This window comes from Onychostruthus taczanowskii, unplaced genomic scaffold (genome assembly GCF_017590055.1).
Source record: "Onychostruthus taczanowskii isolate IOZ18803 unplaced genomic scaffold, ASM1759005v1 scaffold17, whole genome shotgun sequence".
In the NCBI taxonomy this organism is placed as follows: domain Eukaryota; kingdom Metazoa; phylum Chordata; class Aves; order Passeriformes; family Passeridae; genus Onychostruthus; species Onychostruthus taczanowskii.
In genome coordinates this window covers 1,425,637-1,446,925 of record NW_024498906.1, presented here as the reverse complement: position 1 = coordinate 1,446,925, position 21,289 = coordinate 1,425,637, and the positions used below count along the sequence as shown (strand labels likewise).

At 38.1% G+C, this 21,289-nt stretch overlaps 1 protein-coding gene across 5 annotated transcripts in view; it reads left to right on the top strand.

Annotated features, from left to right (window-relative positions):
• Positions 1-21,289, top strand: part of SH3KBP1 (SH3 domain containing kinase binding protein 1) — a 211,649-nt gene that overhangs the window by 178,525 nt on the left and 11,835 nt on the right. For all 5 annotated transcript variants that reach the window (XR_005952296.1, XM_041399855.1, XM_041399857.1 and 2 more), the window contains 4 exons: positions 1,965-2,016; positions 5,805-5,885; positions 8,342-8,504; positions 13,297-13,382. Coding sequence is in view for 4 of the 5 variants with exons in the window: in XM_041399855.1 (XP_041255789.1) it covers positions 1,965-2,016; positions 5,805-5,885; positions 8,342-8,504; positions 13,297-13,382 (382 nt within the window). In the remaining variant the exon portion in view is untranslated. The remainder of the gene's footprint in view (positions 1-1,964; positions 2,017-5,804; positions 5,886-8,341; positions 8,505-13,296; positions 13,383-21,289) is intronic.

Genomic DNA, 21,289 nt, shown 5'->3' with positions numbered 1-21,289 from the left:
CCTTTGCGTCTCTCTACCTAAATGCTTTGGTTTTAATCAGGAGTGACCGTAGTGAATCTGTCACTTGTCCATCTGCACTTGTCATGCTTGGAAGGCACATCTCCCTTACAGGAGAGAACTAAGCCAAAAGATGTGCTAAGGGAGTGCATCTCTTGTATTCCAACTGCTGATATAGGGTCAGTCAATGGGATCAGCCCACAATAAAACTCCAAATGCCTGTATTGTACTGTTGAAGCCTCAGCATCAACTATTTCACCCTGCAGCCATTATCAGCAGAACTCCTAATGCCTATCACAGGACATTCATTGTCTCTGTCTCATTTCCTTTCTCAATTTTTCTTCACTTTTCTGCATTTAAACCTCAAACCGTGTTGCCCAAATTCTTGTAGAAGTGTCTCTGAGAGTGTAAGGGACTCAGTGTTTGTGGACAATGGCCCATGGCAGCCAGGCTGCAGAAGATCATTCTGATCTCCTAAGTTCTTGGCCACAGCTTTCTCAGGTTGATGTTGGGAGGTGATCTGGTCCTGGTAAGATGGCAGGAGAAATTTGAAGATTGCTGGGTGACAACTTTGAGATTCAGGATATTAGGCTTACCCTGTCTGGGCAAAAACTGGAGTTTTATACATTTGCTAGATTTGAGAGAGATCCCTTGGAAGGGTATTTGGCAAGCACTCAGCGTTCACAGCAAACCTGCTCTCTTTCAACACTCAGACCAAGATCTGAAAGTTCTAGGGCAGACACTGAACTAATTACTGCAAGTGAACAAAACAATTGATCTTTATCAAAAACTTTGGCAGATAGATAGAAAATAATTGGGGGGAGGGAAGGGATCAATAAGAGTTTGAGACAAAACACCAGCCTAAATGGCTGATTGAAGTTTGGCAAAGCTGTGCATATATGGAAAAATCATTTTATTTCACATTTGTTCCACAAGACAATATACATTGCTACACAGCCAGCAATGAAATCGATAGCCAGTAGTGAAAGTGATTGTGATCAATCTGTAGGAAAGGAAAGAAGGTCCTTCTCAGGAAAAATAATGAGCATATGGGGGAATTTTTTTTTTTTCCCTTAGAATTTCTTCACAATAATCTTGATAGTTTGTTGAGGTTTTTTCAAAGTGAGAGATAAAGTATGTCATTTGATCTAGCATGATGCTCCATTTGGTTTTGTACTCATTCCAACATACTTGTGGTGACTGCCAGTGTGCTGTGCATGCATTCACACACATCAGCACAGAGGAAAAGCCATCAGTGCCCCAGCCTCAGGTGAAGAGAAATTGTTCTGGCACTGCCAGACCCATTGGTGGTCATGTTTCTCAGTCTTACCATTACAGATCTATTAGGAAAATCACCATAACAGAGAAGGTAAAAGTATAAAGGGACAGACTAGTCAGAATAACTAGTTTCATTTCACCAAACATCTAAAACTCTGATCTGTCACAGCTGGAACTCTGAATATGTACTAGTAAGTGAAAAAAGTTCCTTTTTACAGCAAAGATATCTTTGCTGTATTTCCTGAGTTCTGCATTTTTGCCTCATTTATGGTTTTACCACATGTATCTTGGAGTTTCTTTGTGTTTGTTTTTTTTTTTTTTCTTTTTTTAAATTTTTTTTTCTAAAATGGGTAAATATTTACAAGGTTAAATTTTAAAGAAATAGGCTTCTTCATTAGATCAAAGATTATGTATTTCTCCAGTCTTAAGGTACATAAAATGAACTTTTTTAACCCCTCAGCAGGACATTTAAATTGCAAATATAAAAATGATATTTTATTTGTCAATGCTATTTTCTCTCTTCAAATTCATTTTAATGAAGTTATTTCAGGAGAAATATGTGACAGATCTGTAGTCTCATGACTTGTAATTATTAATGTTAAGCACTTTATGATCAACTCCAACCTCTGTATGAATGAGATTTACAGGCCTTCTGAAGCAACCTGTTTTCTTCTGTTATTAAATTTTAGAGACCGAAGAAACCACCACCTCCATCAGCTCCTGTCATCAAACAAGGATCAGGTAAAGTGCAGTTGAATTTTTACAGCACATGTCAGTGAGCACATCTCAATCTAAATTAAGTGTATTCAAATTTGTATAGAATTCATCTGTATCAAAATTGACAAGCAGATGTCTAGACAACAACTAATAAATCACAATCAAATGCAAATAGTTGGTAACCCTGAAAGACTGTGGTGAGCTTTAAATGTGTTGCAATCAACCATCTATACCATTTCAAAATAACCTGTTTTGCCCCTTAATCATGGTAAATCAGAGCAAGTGTGATACTTCAGTTTTTCAAATTGTTTTGGTTTTGTTCCCTGACTGGAGTTGATTGTGTGCATGCCCTTCAGTACAGACACAGTATGTGGAGTATGATAATACCTGCAGGAGGAAACTGCATTCGCTACAGATCTGATTTATTCTAGAGACACTGAACTTTTTAGAATATCTATAAAATAGTGTCATACAGTGGCCTCCTCTGAGCTGCAATCTAATTCTTGCAGATCTGCAAGAATGCTGGATCTGGCTGGCTGCTCCAGGTTATAGGCCATATATTCTTGCTTTTCAATGCTTTTATAGCCCTAAGTGTAAAACGAAAAGGAATTATCCTGAATGGTTATGTAGTCAAAGGTGTTGAAAAAGTATTAAGGGGCTGAGTCTGTTTTCCAAACAGAGGAGTGGTAGCAAAACTAATTTTGTGATCTCTTATACTGAACTGTGTGTAGTTACTGAGCTGAACATACTTCTATTTGTAATTTTAAAAGGACCTCGCCATACTAATTTTCAAAAATGCCTGCATGATTTATTTTTATCATGAAACTTAGAAACAGTTAAAGAATCTACACACTTGACAGTCCTGAACTCAGAAACGAAATTTCAGTTCCATTCATGTAAAAATACAAATCACAAGGCAGGGAATGCTCTCAGAGTTTTCATTTGTGTTGCAGTTGTGGTGGAAATAAAACTGTGGGTGCAATTCTTTAATCCCTTAAGTCCAGACAGTCTGTAAAAACTCTGCAGCAGCACTACTGCAGGCACACATTAAAAACCAAAATAAATATGTCCAGTCTCCAGATGGTTGTCTTGTTACTGTGACATATTGCAGCTTTTGGTACTTTAAAAAGTAAATTTTCCTCTCCTACAGTCTTAAGCTGTTAGTAGAATGCATCTTATACCAATATACAATTTACTGTGAATCAATATACTATAACTTAACTAGTTTGAATTTGTCATGCAGTTCTTTGACTACAGAATCTTGATCATAAATATTTGTGTTTCTTATTGACATCCCTGGTTTGTTCTTCACTCTGTCTTGAGATTTAAGGAAACATAAATTTGATTTTAAATCAGTAATAGTGTCCAGAGAGAGCAGTATGACTTTGCCATCTAGTGGTGGTTGTACAATAACGATGTCTTGGTGACCACTGATGTTAAAGCCTGATGTGTTTTGTAAAAACTCTATAAAACTTCATATTTATTTCATTTTATACTGCTATAATTAGATAATAACACTTTTAATAGGTACCTGCTTACATACAGTCCTTTACTGTGTCACCATAGCATTTTTCCTTCTGAAATATGACCATTTTCAGGAGGAAAAATGGTTGTAAAAAGGACGCAGACAATCTGATTAAGGCCTTCTAAGTCTATGTCAAAGCCAAGACTATTGCAGTTCTTTCTTTTCATACTCACTCTTTGACAACTCCTAGCTGATCAGGCACAAGAGTTTCTTCTGATACATACCTAGAGCTGAAAATCATCCTATATTTATTAGGATTAATCATCCTGACACCCTCTACCTTGTCAAATTATTACTTCACTGAGAATATTCTGTATTTTACCACATCTCGACATCAGGTCTCACTGTTGATAGAATGTAACAGCTTCAATAATGTCTCCGCATATTTGACCAGTCACAGTGTGATGAATAAATTTAAAACTGTCACTTGCAGCCTATGTGATTAAATGCCAGCGTCTTCTAAGGCAGAGCATAAAATCAAAGCAGAGAATTAGAACTTGTCTTTGTAGTACAAGTGGCATATGTGTAAAGAGGTGTCTGTATTATAGTAGAGATAGAAATTTATAATCTCCACAGCAGTAAACAGCCTTGTGCTGCACTTTACAAAGCAAGGCAAAAACTGGAGAGCCAAATTTAGGAGCACAAGTTCCTTAATGCACTAGTCATTGAAAAGCATTGGCATTTCACTGGGTAGCTAGGATAAGCAACACAACTGCGTGCAGACCGAAGGGTGGGAATACTCTTGAGTTCCTCTGGGAGCTGATACAGAGCTTCCCAAAGCTTCCTTGAAGGTGACTGTCACCTGGGAGCTAAGGCAGGATCATGGTGCCTGCCTGGGTGTTGATTAATTTCGGGGTTACAATCCAAGTAGGAAGAACAACTGAGTCTGGAAGCTCCTCAGTGGCTGTAGGCTCATTGTTCTAACTTGGCCTGAAAATGTCCCTTTGTGTGTTAATGATGACTGTTAATCATACTGTAATTAGGTACAGACTTATGTGTCTTTCTTTTTGAACACATTAGTATGTGCAAGATTATCAATACATTGACTTGTGCTTTGCATAACTTGAGTTTTGAAAGGCTTTAATTGCTTAGGAGCAGCAGCTTCTCCTCTCAGGAGTGAAGTCTTTTTCATAGAATCATTTCCATTGGAAAAGACCCTTAAGATTATCAAATCCAGCCATAAATGAGAATTTAGTATTATTTATTGACATGGTATGGGGTACTATTGCCTGTCCAACAGCACGCTTGGGTGAAGGAACAATGGCTGGTGATCACCACTGATGACTGCTGATTTCTAGGAACCAGCTGCAGAAGGGAGTTGCAACAGCACATTCAGAAAATGTAAATGCACTTGAGAACTGCATATAATAGAATAGATTGAAACAAAAAATTGCCTTGTGGTCCTTGCCCTGCCTTCTCTGCTTTTCTTGGATTTCAACTACTCTAATTTTTATTGAAATGCTAATACTGTTACCTAAAGCGTTTTTCAACACTACTAAGTTGAAATGGCATTAGCACCTAGTGGTTAGCCAATGCAGCAAAGACAATATCCAATAAAGTGTTTGTTATAACATGGGAATTAGCAGATTTTATCTTGTATGTGCCAGGAAATTTTTGCAAAATCTTCCCGTTGTTGGTACCACAAGTTCTCATATTTCTTGGAAAACAGAATGTCAGGGCCTCCAGTACAGAGGCAGAAGAAGCCAGGGGCTTACACCTCCAAGCCAAAGCTGTCAATTAAAATAGTCATGCAAATAGTCTTGCAGAATGCTGCCAGCACTGCTCTTCTCCTCCTTCTAATATGTGGAAGTGAACAGTTACTAGTAGTGGAGAAAAAGGGGAGGGATGTGTTAATTTAATGTAAAATAACCTCTGTATATTCAGCTCCATCACGCATTCTCTTGATATTACTCAATTAATTGATTTATTCTTAATGTTTCTTCACACTGTTGAGTTGCCCTTCATTTATGTCTGTAATGATAAAGGATTTGTCCACATTTTTAAATCTGCAGCTACAGATTTTTTTTTTCCCACAGAATAGTCAGAGAGTGTCTGTTCTTTGGGATTGCACACTTTGTAAACTGTGAACTTGATTATAAAGACATAAATATCCAATTGCTATTTTGTCATTATGGTACAGGCAAATATTTTATATAAGTTTATGTTCAGTTTTAGCAAGATGTTTTCAAATTGGGGAATATAAAAAGTCTAAGAAATTGCAGAACTAAATCTTATGCCGGTGTTTTGTTGGCTTGGTCAGAATTCCAACTTTTTCTGTCTTTGACAGGGACCACAGATCGAAAGCATGAAATCAAGAAGATACCACCTGAAAGGCCAGAATGTCTTCCTAATAGAACAGAAGAAAAAGGTATGAAATGTGCTTTCCTGCCTGTTCTCTGCAGAGTGATGAGGGAAATAGAACAAATGCACATCCTCATTTCCCACTCTCTGTTTCCATTAAGTGTATTGTTTGGATGTTTGTTTTCCACTCTGATAGAGTGTGATGATAAGCATTTTGGAAAGGTTCTCATTGCTTATGGACTGAATTCAGGGTGTTCAGTTGTACCCACCCGGAGCTGTTGAATACAGGCAGCCACAACTGAAGTCCAGGGGAGATTTGCTCTCAATACATGAAATGCTGTATAAAGCCCAGTGCTCTGTAAAACCCAGGTGCTTGATCAAGTAAAATACCCCAGATTAGTGTGTACTTTTTTCTTGACATCTGTCTTCTTTGGTTCTCTAGTTGAAAGCTGGGTTGGTGGTTTTCCTGCATCACAAAGGGATTTTGTGGAGATATAGTCATTAATGCTTATGAATCACTCCATTATCATAGCCACAAAAGTCACAGGCAAGGCAGCGAAGAAACGAAAAAATCCTTCAAAGCCATGTTTGAACATTGCGAGAAATGGGACACAGTACCACACAGAGCAGGGACAAGCAAATTAAACCTTTAATGGTTTCATTGTGTTCATTGTGAATGGTGAATAGTCTCAGAAAAATAGTTACATCTATTCTCTAATTGAAGATGGTGCCAAGTTTCATGTGTTAAGTGGACTATTAGATCGTAAGAACAAGTTGTTTATGGGATTTTTTAATGTCTAAGTATTTGAACTTGCAGCCTTCTAAAAGGCACGTGTATGTACATGACTAAATGCATAATATGCAGTTATAATTTAGTGACAGAACCTTCAGACTTTGTACCAAGATCTGTTTCTGGATATACACCTTAGCAATCTGACAAGTGTTTTAGCTGTTTCCTCTGCATAGGTTTACTTTTGGTTATATGTGCTGCTTCTCGTGGTTATCTTAGCAATAAAACTCTTTACTTTCCATTATTAGATTTAAAAAGCCAACTGCTAAAACAGCAGAGGAAATTTAAATATGTTAACTCTACTGGGCTATAAATATCTGTTACTTTTCTAAACATTGAAAAGAGGCTGTAGGAGTAGTGCCTACATTTCAGGAGTACCAGGGAGTGGCAGGAATGGCTCATGTGGTGTGACAGCAGGGGTGGCTGATGAACGTCCTTTGAGCTGTGTGTTGGCACACTGCCCAGCCTGTCCCTCATACAATTTAGATTCTTGGACACTGACACAGTATAAATTGTCATAGGATTAAGTGTGTAAAAATTACGCAGTGTGCTGGAAAAGCTTCAGTGTTACTGAGGACCCAATGGCTGCATCTGCTCTAAGCATACTGCCTGTGAACAACAGTTGATAGCTGGACTATTCCAAACCTAATGTGCATTGTGTTTCTGGGGATTTATTCCATGATCCTCTCATTAATGGGTTCTCATTAAGAACCCATTAAGCAATATCCTGTAACATTCCCAATACCTCTTAGATGTATAGAGAGGTGTAACATTCACAGCATATCATACGCAGCATTGTCAAGGGAAGTGGGGTATTGAAATAGTAGGCTATAGAGAGCAGAACTTTAGTTCCTTGGAGAGGTTTCCCTTTCTTTAAGAAAATTCAGCTCTTCTCGGGTGTGGCAAACATGCTTACATGTTTTTTTTTTTGTATTGGGAATTTAGAGCATATTATTCAGAAGAATTATTAATGTGTATTGTACTTTACACATGCACAGGCACTGCATGTTTGGCATTGGATATTAGCATGGTGGCACTCCTTAACCATGCATAACCCATCCTGCAAATGATCTAGGTTTTCATCAGCAAGCTGAAAAATTCAGCATATAAGTCTGTGCTTAAAACCTAAATAATAGGTCTGATTTTTCTGAGGGGTTTGCATCCTGCTAGACATTGTTAAGTTTTTGTGCTTGTATTTTATTTTCACTTAAGTGTATTATTTCAAGTGAAAGTGTAATATTTGAAATGAAAATTTGAGGCTTTTCCCCCTCCCAAAATAGTACTTCTCTATTGGTCCAAGAGATGTTAAGAATATCCAGCATATTTATTTTTGTGACCTTCTAAATTAATATTGTTTCATACTAAAATTTAATATAAGTTGTTCTTGTGGGAAGTTGTACCATATGGTATGTAATTTTATGTAATTTCTTGCCATTCTTGTACTTTACAGTTAGAAACCAGTAAGTTACTAAAATAAAAAATAGTATTCCCATCAAGATGCTGCACACGTTTTGGCTGAGGAGTTCCAGGCAGAGCAGCCAGGCAGGTTGAGCAACTGATTTGTGGCAATTATATCAAATAAAGAATGATTTAGATCAGAAATGGAAAGGTTTTTCTTTGTATACAGTCTATCTACAGTTGAAGATTTCTTCTTTGAATGTAGACTTGTGAGTGCAAATGAATTCCACTTAACAATATCCCTGTTCTTTTTTCTGGAAATTATTGATTTAAAGAAAGATCAGAGAGAGAGCAAAAACAGTTAGACTTGCAGAAGCCTTCAGTTCCTGCTATACCTCCGAAGAAACCTCGGCCCCCCAAAGCCAACGCTGTGAACAGACCTGGCACCTTGCCCCCGAGACGACCAGAAAGACCAGTTGTGCCTGTGACTCATGCAAGGTATTGCTTTTCTTCTGTCCAATGCCTTTGGGATTAGTGGAAAAAACACTCATTTAAATAATTTAGGTTTTGCAGTTTATGTCCCAATTTATTTCACAGTAAGCTGTATTTAAAGAACAGCAAGAAAGAAGAAAATCCTTATAGTCATCTGGCTGGATCATAACGATCTTCTCAATAATAGCAGTTCATGAACTGTTCATGCCTAGTTCATTTCTACTGATGAAATTCTACTGTTGCTGCAACAGTGTGGAAAATACCTGCATCAGAATGTTACTCTGATCTTGACTTTCTTAGTTTACCTCAAATTACTGCAGCATTGCTTGGGCACTAAGTCAGTGCAAAAGCTTGGATTGTGCTGAGGAATAGCATTAGGGCAATGCACATTTCAAATACTGTCAGCCTGCTTTCAGTCTGCTTTCTTTGATCATTTTAGATCAAACTTTAGCAAAATACCCATCTTCAATGCTCTTTTAGCTGGTGCCACTGCAGAATAGTGCTGTCAAGTAATTATTATCTAACGTTGGTTGTCACTCTGCACTTACATGATACTTTTATCAGAGGTGTTTACAGTCTTTGAGGAGCACTGAGAAATTGGACTTGCCAACACAAGTCCATTTATTCTCTGCTAGAGGAAAGGTTGCAGAAATGAAAGGCCTCACTGTAGTCCTAATCAAGTCTAGGTGGCTACCTTTTAGTCATCAGCTAGTAGGTTGTGCACTGTAGATTTCCTTTATGCATAGTGCATTGCCTAAAATGGGCAAGCTGTGCACCTTGCAGAAAAACTAGCATATAGGCATGAAAATATTTTTACTATTGTACTATTAGGAAAATTAGCTGCTATTGAACTACTGGAGTTCAAGCAGTAATAGTAATGGTGAATTAAATACCAGAATAGAGTACAGGTTAGAGTAGAGTGAAATGCTAGACATTGATTCCCTTCGTTCCTCCACATATGGTTAAATAAAAAAATGCTCTTAGTGAGAAATCTGGGGCAAATGAAAAGGAGAAAAGGCACATGCCTTGGGCTCCCAGTTTCATCTTAGTGAAATACTTTGGTTGTACGTCTCTGAGAAGTTACTCTTCAATCCAGGTCCTACTGCCAGAGCTTCTTTTGGACTTGGCTTTGAACATGCTTGCCCAGTTGCTCCAAAATACAGTCCATACCTGCTGATCACCTGGGCATACTTGGAAATACAAGTAATTCCTACAATCTTCAGATTTAGCTATGTGATGTCTTGGAAAGACCAAAACATACCCTAGTATTCAGTTCACTGGTGAGGCATGCAATGGAGTAGTTATTCTTTTGTTCTATCTTTTTTTGAAATATTTTAAACATGCTATAAATTTTTAGCATTTAGAATTTTGGAAGGTTATTTTGCTGCTCTTGTGTTTTCCTTTTTTCTTTCTAAAAATTATATGAAGTAACCTTGTATTTTGAAAGATATTTCAGTTTTCATGTTACCAAAGGCAAAAGGCACACCTAAACAGAAACCTTTTTGTGTTCTTAATAGTCCAAACTTTGTTATGTCTAGCACAGAAAAAAATGGAAAACACTTTTAATTACTTGGATAATTAAGAAATATGAAACTTCAAGTGGAAGCAGTTACTTCAATAAAGGTGTTTTGTTTTTAAATCCATTTAGTTTAATAAGACAGTAATTATTTTAAGACCTACTGGTATCCATTTCCGTAATCTAAAAAACCTAAAGCAATTAGAATAAAAATTGAATCAGCAGAACTTTTGCTGACCTGTTGTGGTCTAACCCTGGTGGGCAGCTGAGCCCCATGCAGACACTCGCTCACACTCCCACTGTGGGAGGGGGGTGAGGATCAGAAGGGCAAAAGTAAAAAACTTGTGGGTGGAGACAAAGACAGTTAAACAGGAAAAGCAAATGATGCATGTGCAAGCAAATCAAAGAATGTTGCTACTTCCCATGGGCAGGCAGGTGTTCTGCTATCCACTAGAAAGTTGGGCTTCATCACCTGCAGTGGTGACTTGGGAAGACAAATGCCATAATTCCAAACATCCCCCTTCTTCCATCCTCCTTCTTCCCTCACCTCTACATGCTGAGTATGGCACCATGTGGTGTGGGACGTCCCTGGGTCAGCTGGGGTCAGCTGTGTCCCCACCCAACTCCTTGTCCCCACCCTCCTCCCTGGTGGGGTGACAGGAGAAGCGGAAAAGGCCTTGACTCTGTGCCAGCACAGCTCAGTAACAATGAGAACACCCCTCTGTTATCTACACTGTTTTCAGGACAAAGCAAAAACGTAGCACCATGCAAGCTGCTATAAAGAAAATGGACTCTATCCCAGCCAAAACCAGTACATGATCCTGAGGGGGAAATTGCTGTAGTTGCAAAGTGAGTCCTGTGAGATTTCCATGGCAGCTGCTGAGCCAAAGAGGGTTTTCTTCTGTCCTGAGTAAGTGGCTTGCATCTTACGCATCTCACTGACTTTTTGTAGTGATGATTGTTTTGCCATTTAAATATATTCCTCCTTTGCTGGAGGCAGAATAGGGCAATAGGGCTTCAAGGGCAATAGGACAGAAAAACATCATGTGGGGCAATGAATAGCTGTCTGTTTGTTCCAAAGGCTTCACAGGCTTCGCTTAGACATACCACAATTATACAATTTATAGGTAAGTCAATTCTCTGGAGTAGGCAAGACATAAACACCTATGCATCTTTACAATCAGTTTAAACCAATCCATGTCCATGCCACTGCTAACAGGATTCCTTGTCCTGACACCCCATTCCCACAGCCTCCCTTATGTTTAGCACCAGCATTTGTGCAGCTGTGCAGCCATATGGGTCAGGGAGTTGCTGCAGATGGCAATTAATCAGTTTGCAGTGGGACTTCCATTAGTGTGGGGTTTCTCTCAGGCTGATCATCTGTCTGGTCAAGCTGACAGCCTGTCTGTGTGGGCACAAGCAGAGAGGGACACTGTGAATGAGAAGGGAGGGCTCCACTCCTTTCACAACAGTATGGATGCAGAGTGGCATAATAAGCCTGTTGATTCTTCTCACAACAGGATTGGGGTTTTTTTGTAGGGCTGTTGCCATATATCTTGGTATCTTTTGTAGGCAAGTAGTAAATGTTGTGACTTTCAGCCCTAAATTATGCCATTCTAAGAATCTCTCTACAGCCATACTCACACATTTCCTAGAGTGCTTCCAACTCACATTGCACTCTCAGATTGCTGGGAAATGTATGTGTGCAAAACAGAGTATGCAGTCAGATGCTCATTGCTCTGTCAGCCAAGAAACTATGTTGCTTCTTATAGGTTTACAAATATATAAGCAATATAAGAAAAAGTTAAAGACTTAAAAATAAGAAAACTAATTGTTGTTGATCTAAAGGTAGATCACTTGGAAATACCCTTATTTTATCATCTTGCCAATTAATACATTTTTCTATGCATGTGTTAAATTTCTTCTGTGTCCTTCTTGGTGCACACTGCCTGCCATATTGAGGGCTGTGGAGGACTAGTTTACTATTAATCTGATTGTCTATATTTTTGGTCACCCTATCACAGGGTTTAATGTGATATATATTCACTTAATCTATGACCTCTTCTGGGTTTTAATAAAATTTTTCAGCTGTTTATCACAGCCTCCCTGAAGTCTGAAATGGGGTTTCCAGCCACTTTGTGTTTTGCTCATAAGCTGCTGCCATGAGCTGAAGTTCAGGCCATCTGTCATCAGCCTATGTATCAAAAGCAGAGACCAATGAAAAAATCAACAAGATTTGTGAGCTCACTACATATTGTACTGTCACTAGCTAACTATTGCTAATTATTGCACTGTATAGTACAATAATTACATAATAATACATCTGCCTGGGTTGTTTCGGGGCAGATCTATATCTTTATCCCTAAATTGGGTACCTTACACACATCATAATTTGTATAGTGTTACACTGGGAATAGTCATTGTGGAAAAATTATTGTACTTGTCAAGTGATCTGATAATGATGGCAAGTACAATGTGTTGCATTAACTGAACAGTTGTTGTCACAGTAAATATCAGAGATTTGAGTGACCTGTGCAATACTGAGTTACCTGCCTACCACTGTTGGTTTTTTTAATATTGTTTCAGTAGGTAAATTATTTAGTAAACTCAAGTACTTGTGGGATGGAATGTTGCTTTTGGGATAATTTTGTTGCTTTTGTTTGATCTCCTGCTTGATTTTAAAATAGCTCCTCTGTATAAAGTATGGTTGCTCCTGATGCTTTACTATTCAAAAGACATTTCTGACAAATTAGGTGATCTTGGTTCTTTGCACTGTTGAAACAGTATTCATAGTCCAGTCTCATAAGAAAAGTGTAATAACATGGTGGAGGAGTTGCATTTATAAGTAAATAGTCGGAACTGCTGAAATGCATAATGCTAGCTTGAGGTTCTCTCGCTTTCTGCAGCATTCCAGGTAGTCCACTGCTGTAGTTTGTGCAAACCAATTAATTAGAAAAAACTACAAAGAAGATGTTGAAGAATGTCCCCTTGCCCTTAGGTTTCCTTCTTGTTGAGATGCTGTGAACATCTGAAGAATTATTCCGGACACTACGGTGTCTAAAAGAGGCTTTTTGGACAGGTGTTAAGGAGAAACGGGATAAGGTTAATCCGTACAGCATGTCGACTTGCTAGAGATTGCTCTCGCTGACATTGCTGTTACTCTGGTGCTGCAAAGGAAGAATACTTTGCTCTCTCATTATTAATTGCAAGTTAGCTACCAATTTACTGTAACCCACACAAAAACTCCCAATAAAACATCTCCTCTTCTTGATCCAAATGCAGGAGTGATAGTCCAAAAGTGGAATTAGTGGGCAGTACGGTATCCGGCGCTCTAGAGAAAGACTCCTCTGAAAGAAGCAATGACATCGGTAAGTTATAGTGCTTTTTTTACAGCTTGCCTTAGAAATTTATGGTGCAAATTTCTGCTTTTTAATGACTTTTGTATGATTCAAGGGTCAGATTGAGGATTTGGCAATGAATGTGAGTGCTTTTATATGAAATTTTAAAAGATTGCAGGATTAAAGGATCATTTCTACTTTACTTAAAATAGTTTTGTTGGTGTTTTATATTTATAAAAACAATTAAACCAAATATGGAATAGTGAGATATTTTGAATAGGAAGGCTCTTGTTCTTTTTGTTTAAAACTCTGAAACAAGTTAGAAGGCCAACAATAATAAGGCATACTTGTTTAACTGATGTAATAGTGCTGCCACGGTTTTAATACTGCAAAAGATTGTAGGTTTGGTGCAGTTAGTAATCTTTACACTGTCCAATACAAAGGAACATAAACTCAATTCAAGTCAATTTGACTAAATTTTACTGCATACACTAATTAAAAGCAGTCTAAATTTCTATTGTAAACAACTTGTGCTCCTGACCCATGAACCGTTTAATCGGGAAGTCACCTGGAAAGGAGCAACAACAGGTTATTTTTTGGTCTTCTCTCACCCTCCTTCCTCCCGAGGCTGGCACAGCAGGAGCGATGGTGTTTGCTGGGCGGGTGCCGCAGTGCATGGCCCTTGGGGAGCAGGGTGCAGGGAGCTCTGTCCCGGGGCAGCAGGCACAGCCCAGAGCCATCTTCTGCCCCCGCTCAGAAAGCCCAGCAGCTGCTGCCGTCGCTCTCGGCGCTCGCTCGCAGCTGTGCCCGCACAGAGCCGTGTTTGTCTCGGGCAGAGCAGGGATCCTGCCTGTGGAAGCATTGCTACCTTTCAGCGGGGCATGAAATGGCATTTTGGTGTGGTGGTGTCTACCCAGACTCCTCTCTTAGGAAAGCATTTCTGTACAATAGCATCCTTTCAACGGCCAAACGTGCCTTTTCCTCAGATTTGGAAGCAGAACTTCAGGTTATAAAGGAATTTTAATTGCGACATAAAATCAGAACACTAAATGCATTTCACATAGGTCTATGAGCTTTCCAGCATGCATATATTTGCTTTTCGTAAAGCTTCTGCTGTTGCTATGGTTCTTCTGGAGCAGCAGGTATTATGTTTTTCCCGGGTTTTCATTTGGCTTAAGCATGGAAAGCTAGAAACTCGTGATAAATTGCATGAACATCTTTAATGTAGAGATTATTAGAAAGGGAAGGTATGGAAATGCAGACAAATTCTACCATTTAGTGTTTCTTAACTATGTTTACAAATTTGCTTCAAAGCACATAAGCCTCTGCTTTCTTGAAAGCTATGAGTGCAGGTAGCATATGATACCTGTGAGTGATGGAGATAAACTTATTTATTCCTCGTTCTAGTTTCTTTGGAATTACTATCAGGATAAAACCTTAGAGTGTTTTGTATTTTTAAGTTTTGTTGGTTATGGTTTTATTTTGTTTTGTTCTTAACATGTCACACAGGAAATCTGATTTATAGAAATTCTTGTTTGTTTCCAGAACATGTGGGGGGAGTGGAGGGTAGTGGAGGGAGGAATTTGGGTTATTTTGGAGTTTTTTTACATGCAGAATAGGAGCCAACAAGAATCCATAAACCAAACCATAACATGTTGCAAAGGGTTTAGCTGATGTCCTCCTGTTACCACTTACACAGAGAACCTATTGAGCTCAAGGATAAAATAGTGTGAATACTTAAATAAGTATAACTTGATAGGGTCAAACGAGAATGGCATTTACAAGGGCAAATCATGTCGTTCTAGCCTGTTAGACAACTTGTTAAAAGAAAAAAATAAATAAATTATGGGTTTGAATTGAAAGGGGATCCAGAGATCAGAACTGTTATAAATTTTCAGGCAGCTTTTGACAGCTTGTGTAAAATATTGTCGAATAAATAAAAGACATTTTAAGAGAGGGCAGAGCAATAAATCAAGGCTTAATAAAGAAAACCAATTCAGAGTGGATTAATGTCTTTTCCTATGAAGAGAGGTTTGGAGTTCAGAGCAGTTTATGGTGCAAAGTAATTGTAGAGATATATGGTAAGTGTGTGATTTTGTTAAATTTATTTACAAAGAGAACAATGGGCTGGAAAAGTCTTGTGGCTACAGGAGTTATTAGAAAAGATAACGGATGTGTGGGTGGAGTTGTCCAGTGTATTCCAAAACACTGCTGGATCTGGCTGTGTGGGTCCAGATAATATTTAACAGTGATATATCTTACTGGTTTTGCCCCTATATCATGTGGTCTGTAGGAAGGATGACCTCAGCTTCTCTGAGGCTCATCCATCCTGTCAAAATGAATTTGATTAAATCTACCATTTGGTGTCTTTTTAGAAATCCAAATTTACACAACAAGTTAGAGTGAACCTATGTGACAGACAAGGTGTGACTTAGCAGTAGCCTTTGATAAAAACTGAAGTTCAGCGCATGACCATTCTGGTTACTGGGCTCCTCTTTATTGTTCCATTAGTCCAATACCACTGCCCAGTCCCTCAGAGCTCTCAGGGAGAATAGGGGGAAAAGCAACAATCACTTGCAAGTTGCCTCACCCTCTTTCATGCTTATGCTAAGTACTGATGGTAAATTGTGCACTGAAAATGAATACCACAGCACTTCCTGGTACTTTGCACTAGAGATGTTAAGCTGGGTGGAGGCTGTCACTTTCTTGGTTCTATAGCCAGTCTAAAGCTCTTATTCCTTCCCTGCAGAGCAGAGAGATGGACAGAAAACAATGGAGACAGTTTTGGTTGTTAAAGCAAACCAAACTAATGCTGGATGGAGAACAGTTCTTTATTCTGTGAAGACTTTTTAAGGACTTCTAAGTTGGTTTCTTTTCTTTTTTACTATTTACTATTTATAATTTACTATTATGAGACCAAAACCTCTGTGATAGAGGAGAAGATACAGGGCTCTTCCGTATGCCATGTCTCAAAAAACAAACAAGTGATCAGCAACAGCAAAATCAGTAATGCCATCAACAACTGAGCAGCAATATACTGAGCTGAACTGGGAATCAAAACTTGCATTTTGTCTAGGTCCCTTGGAAATGGCTTTTTCCAGTTTATTTTCTGAGTAATATTCTACCAGTGGATCAGTATTGTCTAACCAGAAAACCCCACACTGTTAAAAATGTTCTCCCCCCACTTTACCAATTGGAAAAATCACAAATGCTTGAGCAGGGTTGAGGTGATGTGTAATGCTGTTAATCATGTTCTGTGAGTTGCGTATGTAAAAAGTTATTTTTATGTAGATATTAGCTCATGACTTGGTTTTCTCAACATGTTCAGCAGAGCTGTGACTTCACATGTAAATTTCTTGATGATAATTCAGTACTGATTACAATTTTCCAAACTGCACTGACAAGAAAAAATTCTGCTTAGCAACATCACTGCTGATTGTAAATATAATGGCAGCTCTTATTTCTGTTGTCCATGTATTTACTTTTTTCACACTCTTTACAAAAGCCATTGGAAAACTAGCCTTCAGATTACATTATTTAAGAGGAACCATTCCCCATTCCTCCTCACTTTTTCTTTTGTTTCCTTTTTCCCTGTTTTCAGTGATGTCTTTACTTTGCTTTCCACACATCTTGTATTCAACTTTTCCTATTTACATCTCTTTGCCATGGCTAACTGTTCTTCATTTCATGAGGGTAAGGCTTTTTTTTTCCATTTCTTTTCTGTCTTGTCTTTGGTTTCGTTTACAATGCATAACAAGCGAACACAAAAATAAGCGTTTTTTAGAATGCCGAAGTTTACATGGATATTACCGATTTTTTTTTTTAATTAAAAGTTGAAATTGAGCATACTGTGACAGAAAATCTTGCATCATAGTATTGAAATGAGAAATCATTATCATATAATGTATCATAAGAAATTTTAGTGACTAGGTGACGTGCAGTTTACATGTGGTGTTCGTCAATGCTCTGGATTCATTAACTTGTTCTTGTGGATGGATTTTGTCATCACAAAGTGAAATGCATATATTTCATTGTGCTAAAGATTTAGAAACATACTAGTATGGTTTTCTAGTCTGAAGGAGATAAAAAACCACAGCAAACATACAGTAAAAATTTGACGATTGTTCAGGGGCACTCAGTGGAAAATGTGTGGTTACGTACCTGAGGCTGTGGTTAAATCACAATGGTTACTTACATCTGTTGGTACATCTCTACCAACAACTGGTCAGGATTGGCAGTGGCTTTTTGAGCTTTTAAAATGCTTCTAAAGCAACATAAACTACACAAATAATAAACCCTGTTCTACAAACTGTTGTTCCTACATAGAACTACATTGATTTCAACAGCTTCAATTCAGGCCTTATGGCATAACTTGACCTTTCTTTAGGTGATGTGTTTCTTTTTAATTTCATAAAGGATTTTGTATATGAGGGCCAGCATGATGGCAGAAGATCTAGCAGATAGAATAGCTTAGTGGATGTAGTGGGTTGAGCATTGACCAATACCAGTATACCTACCTAAACAGTGGATCAAAAACTAATGCTTTTCAAAAAATGGTATTGAGTTATTTCTGCAAGTCAGGATCAATCCTACATCTAACTACACACACACTCGCACACACACGCACACTTTGGAATCCTGGATTTCTGAAACAAGTCTTGTCTATCCAAAGCAGTGTTGCTTTGGCATCAACTAATACTTAAATCCATGTGGATTTAAGCTAAGTGATTTAAGGAATAAATCACAAAGTAAAAATAATGTACCTACTGTGGAAATGATCAGTTAATCCCCACAAAAAGCAGTTTCTGTGCTTTGCAGAAAGACTGAGTTACACAGAGCCAAGTGGACACATCTTTCCAATATTTTTCCTGGCTCTTTATATATTTTGCTTAGTATTTATGAAAGCAGTTAATAATCTTCACCGGTGCTAATATAAGGCATATATGCCTTCATTGATTCCTACTGAAACATCTAATGGTGGTATGAAATATTGTAAGAGCTTCCCTGGAAGCTGGTCAGTGCAAGTCCATTTCTTAGCTTTTCCTCACACTTTAATCTGCAGAGTATTTGCTGGTGGATCATGGAGTACTGGCCAAAGCCATGTGATTACCCATTCTTTTTTTTCTGTCCCTTCCTGAAAGCTCAGTTAAAAATACCCTCTTGAAAATATCTAGTGAACAAACAAAAAAATCTTCAGTATATCATGTTTCCTTGAACTCTATTTGCTGTTGTTCTAGAGCTCTGTTTGTCAGGAGAGTTGATCACTGTGCCTCTGACAGCAAGAAAAAGCGATCTTATAAGATTTGGCCCACACTAGGGAAGAAGATGGAGAATATTTCTGGTAAAAGGTTGTAGAATGGAGCAGGTTTGTCTTTAAATCACAGGCTGTTTTATTGCAGGATATTATAATTATTTTGCCTGAAGACACAAAATGAATGTTGGAAAATCAGAAAATACTGTTTTTTAAGTATAAGGGTTGGAGGACAAAATGTGGCTCATATAATGAAGATCAAAATCTGTCTCAACCTCTTTCTATGCTGCTATTCATGCTCATTTTAATAGGGCAAAGCAAAGGATCAGAATTGCCCGACTGCTTTAAGTTGCAATATTTACATCAGTGAGTCAAAATCACCCATAAACATAGTTCTGGACTGTAAATATTGTAATCAGGAATATGGTAATGGTCCTTTATATAAATTAAGTAGGGCTCTTGCCCTGAAGGGTTCAGAAAAAAAAGCAGTAAACTAGAAATTTAAATTGGTTGCCATGTGTATCAAGTTGAGGTGCCTGAAAACAGCATATCCATTTCTTCTAGCTCCTCAGTTTTCTTGACCTTTCAGTTCTTTCTTGGCATGTTCTGAATTGTTAAAAATAAAATCCTTATGAGGGCACTGGCAAGTGGTTAGCAGAGCTCATTATGGCAGCTCATTTCTACATTGAGCTATTAAAACCATAAAAGTCAGGACTGAAATGGGAGAATGTAATTGGGTGCTTTAGGAGAGGTTGTCCTAAAGTCACAGCTGTGCAGTGACAGTCCTGGGAAGCCAGGTGAGCTAGGCTGTTTCACCCCAAGGCACAGAGCTGTGTGGGCAGCCCTCCCTGGCACATCACTGTTGCACTCCTGAACAAAGGAGTCTTGCAGCCAGGGAGCTCTCCTCCTAAAACTGCATTACCAAATCTTAGGAAACAGTCTGTGATTCATTCTGGGTGAGATTTGCTGCCTAGACCCTGGCTGGGAGTATGGCTGTACTCCTCCAAGGGTACGATGCTGTTCAGCATGGAGGGAGTAGCAGAATCTGGATGCTTGAAGTAGTTAAAATAATTGTAGTCTTCTGAAAATTCCAACTAACATTCAGATTGTTGAGTTATTTTTAAATTTCTGCTATATATTAAATGGGCACTACTGCAGAAGATTTTGTCTGCAGTGTGTGTCTCATTTGACACCTTCAAGGACTATTGCATTTAAAGACAGTATATATACTATTTCACGTGCCTGTTGCCAACCTGTTAAATGTATTGAATACGATCATGGAATGAAATCCACCTCTGGCTTTTGTGATAATCTTCTTCCAATGAACTGAATGCCAACTTTGCCTCATTTCCTTCAGCACTGCTGTATTTCTATCCTGTGAAACCTCACCGTTAGCATTCTGAAAGTGTTGATTTTCTTATATATAATTTCCCATTTCAGCTTTTTCAAGGTGAATTCTCTCTACTAATTGAAAAAAAATTCTGTCATCATTATATATAAATGATTTTGCCTGAATACTAAAAAACCAAAATGGAAGATAAAGCCTAGCTACATTTTATGCCAGAATAGTAAATGCAGGGAATAAGAAGGGTAAGGAAGGAAGCATAACCACTTAACTTTTTATTTCTGGGGTCTTTTGGGGAGCAGGGACTAAAGGTCATTTTTCTAGGAAGGTACAAGTCTAATGAGTTTAGAACTTTTTCTCTAAATAATTGTTTCCTGGATGTGGGCATTTAAAAAAAAATACCAACACCATTGTTTAAATAACCATGTTTCCAGGTGAACATAGCAATGGGGGGAAATATTCTATTCTTAAGGTTCATGGAAGGATACCAGAGAATAATTCTTGAACAGCTAACATTTTTTCATATTCAGGAAATATGGTTGCTCAGTAAGCCAGACTTTATGTACTACACTGATACATTAAAATTATTTTGATGCCTTTCTCCCCATCTCATTAATTACTTCATGAATTTCCAGCTTGATCAGTGAGACAGTAATAATGATGAATGTATCTGTTTATTTGTAGAACAAATATCAACTATTTTTTAATTAGGGACTTAATTGATGGGTGCCATCTCTATGTTCTACATGTTTACTAGACTCTTCCTTACTGTTTGTTATTACCAGACAAAGAAAAAGCTGGACCAGTGCAGAGTGCAGGTCTGCTGGATGCCGATGTTGCTGTAGTGGCAATTAATGTGGCTGTGAATACAGTAGACTGGACCTTTCTTTAATAACATTCTATTTGGGCTCTGTCAGGAAGGCTCTACATTTTGTTTAGTGTGTAAATATAAGCTCCCAAATTCTGATAGTTGCAGAAATGCAAACTAAAATCTAAATCTCTGCATTTAATGACCTCAGTGAGTTTAATATAGTCAGAACAATATAGCCTTGCTTTCCACCAGCAAAAAATAATCAAATAACCAGCACACGTGAATTTCTGATTCCACAGCATATATGACAGCATGGCAGAAGTTTTGTGAGTGGCTCTGTTACCAGTTCACTGGTTGGGAATTTTCTTGAATGAATATCTCCACAAGTGATGATGGTGGGAAGTGGTGATAGCCTTAGATGCAGAGCGGATTTGGGAGGAAGGACAACATCTAAATAAGGAGGACAAATGGAGAGAAAAAGGGCATATAAGAGTGCTAGAAGTGGATTTACTATTTTATTGTTGTACCAA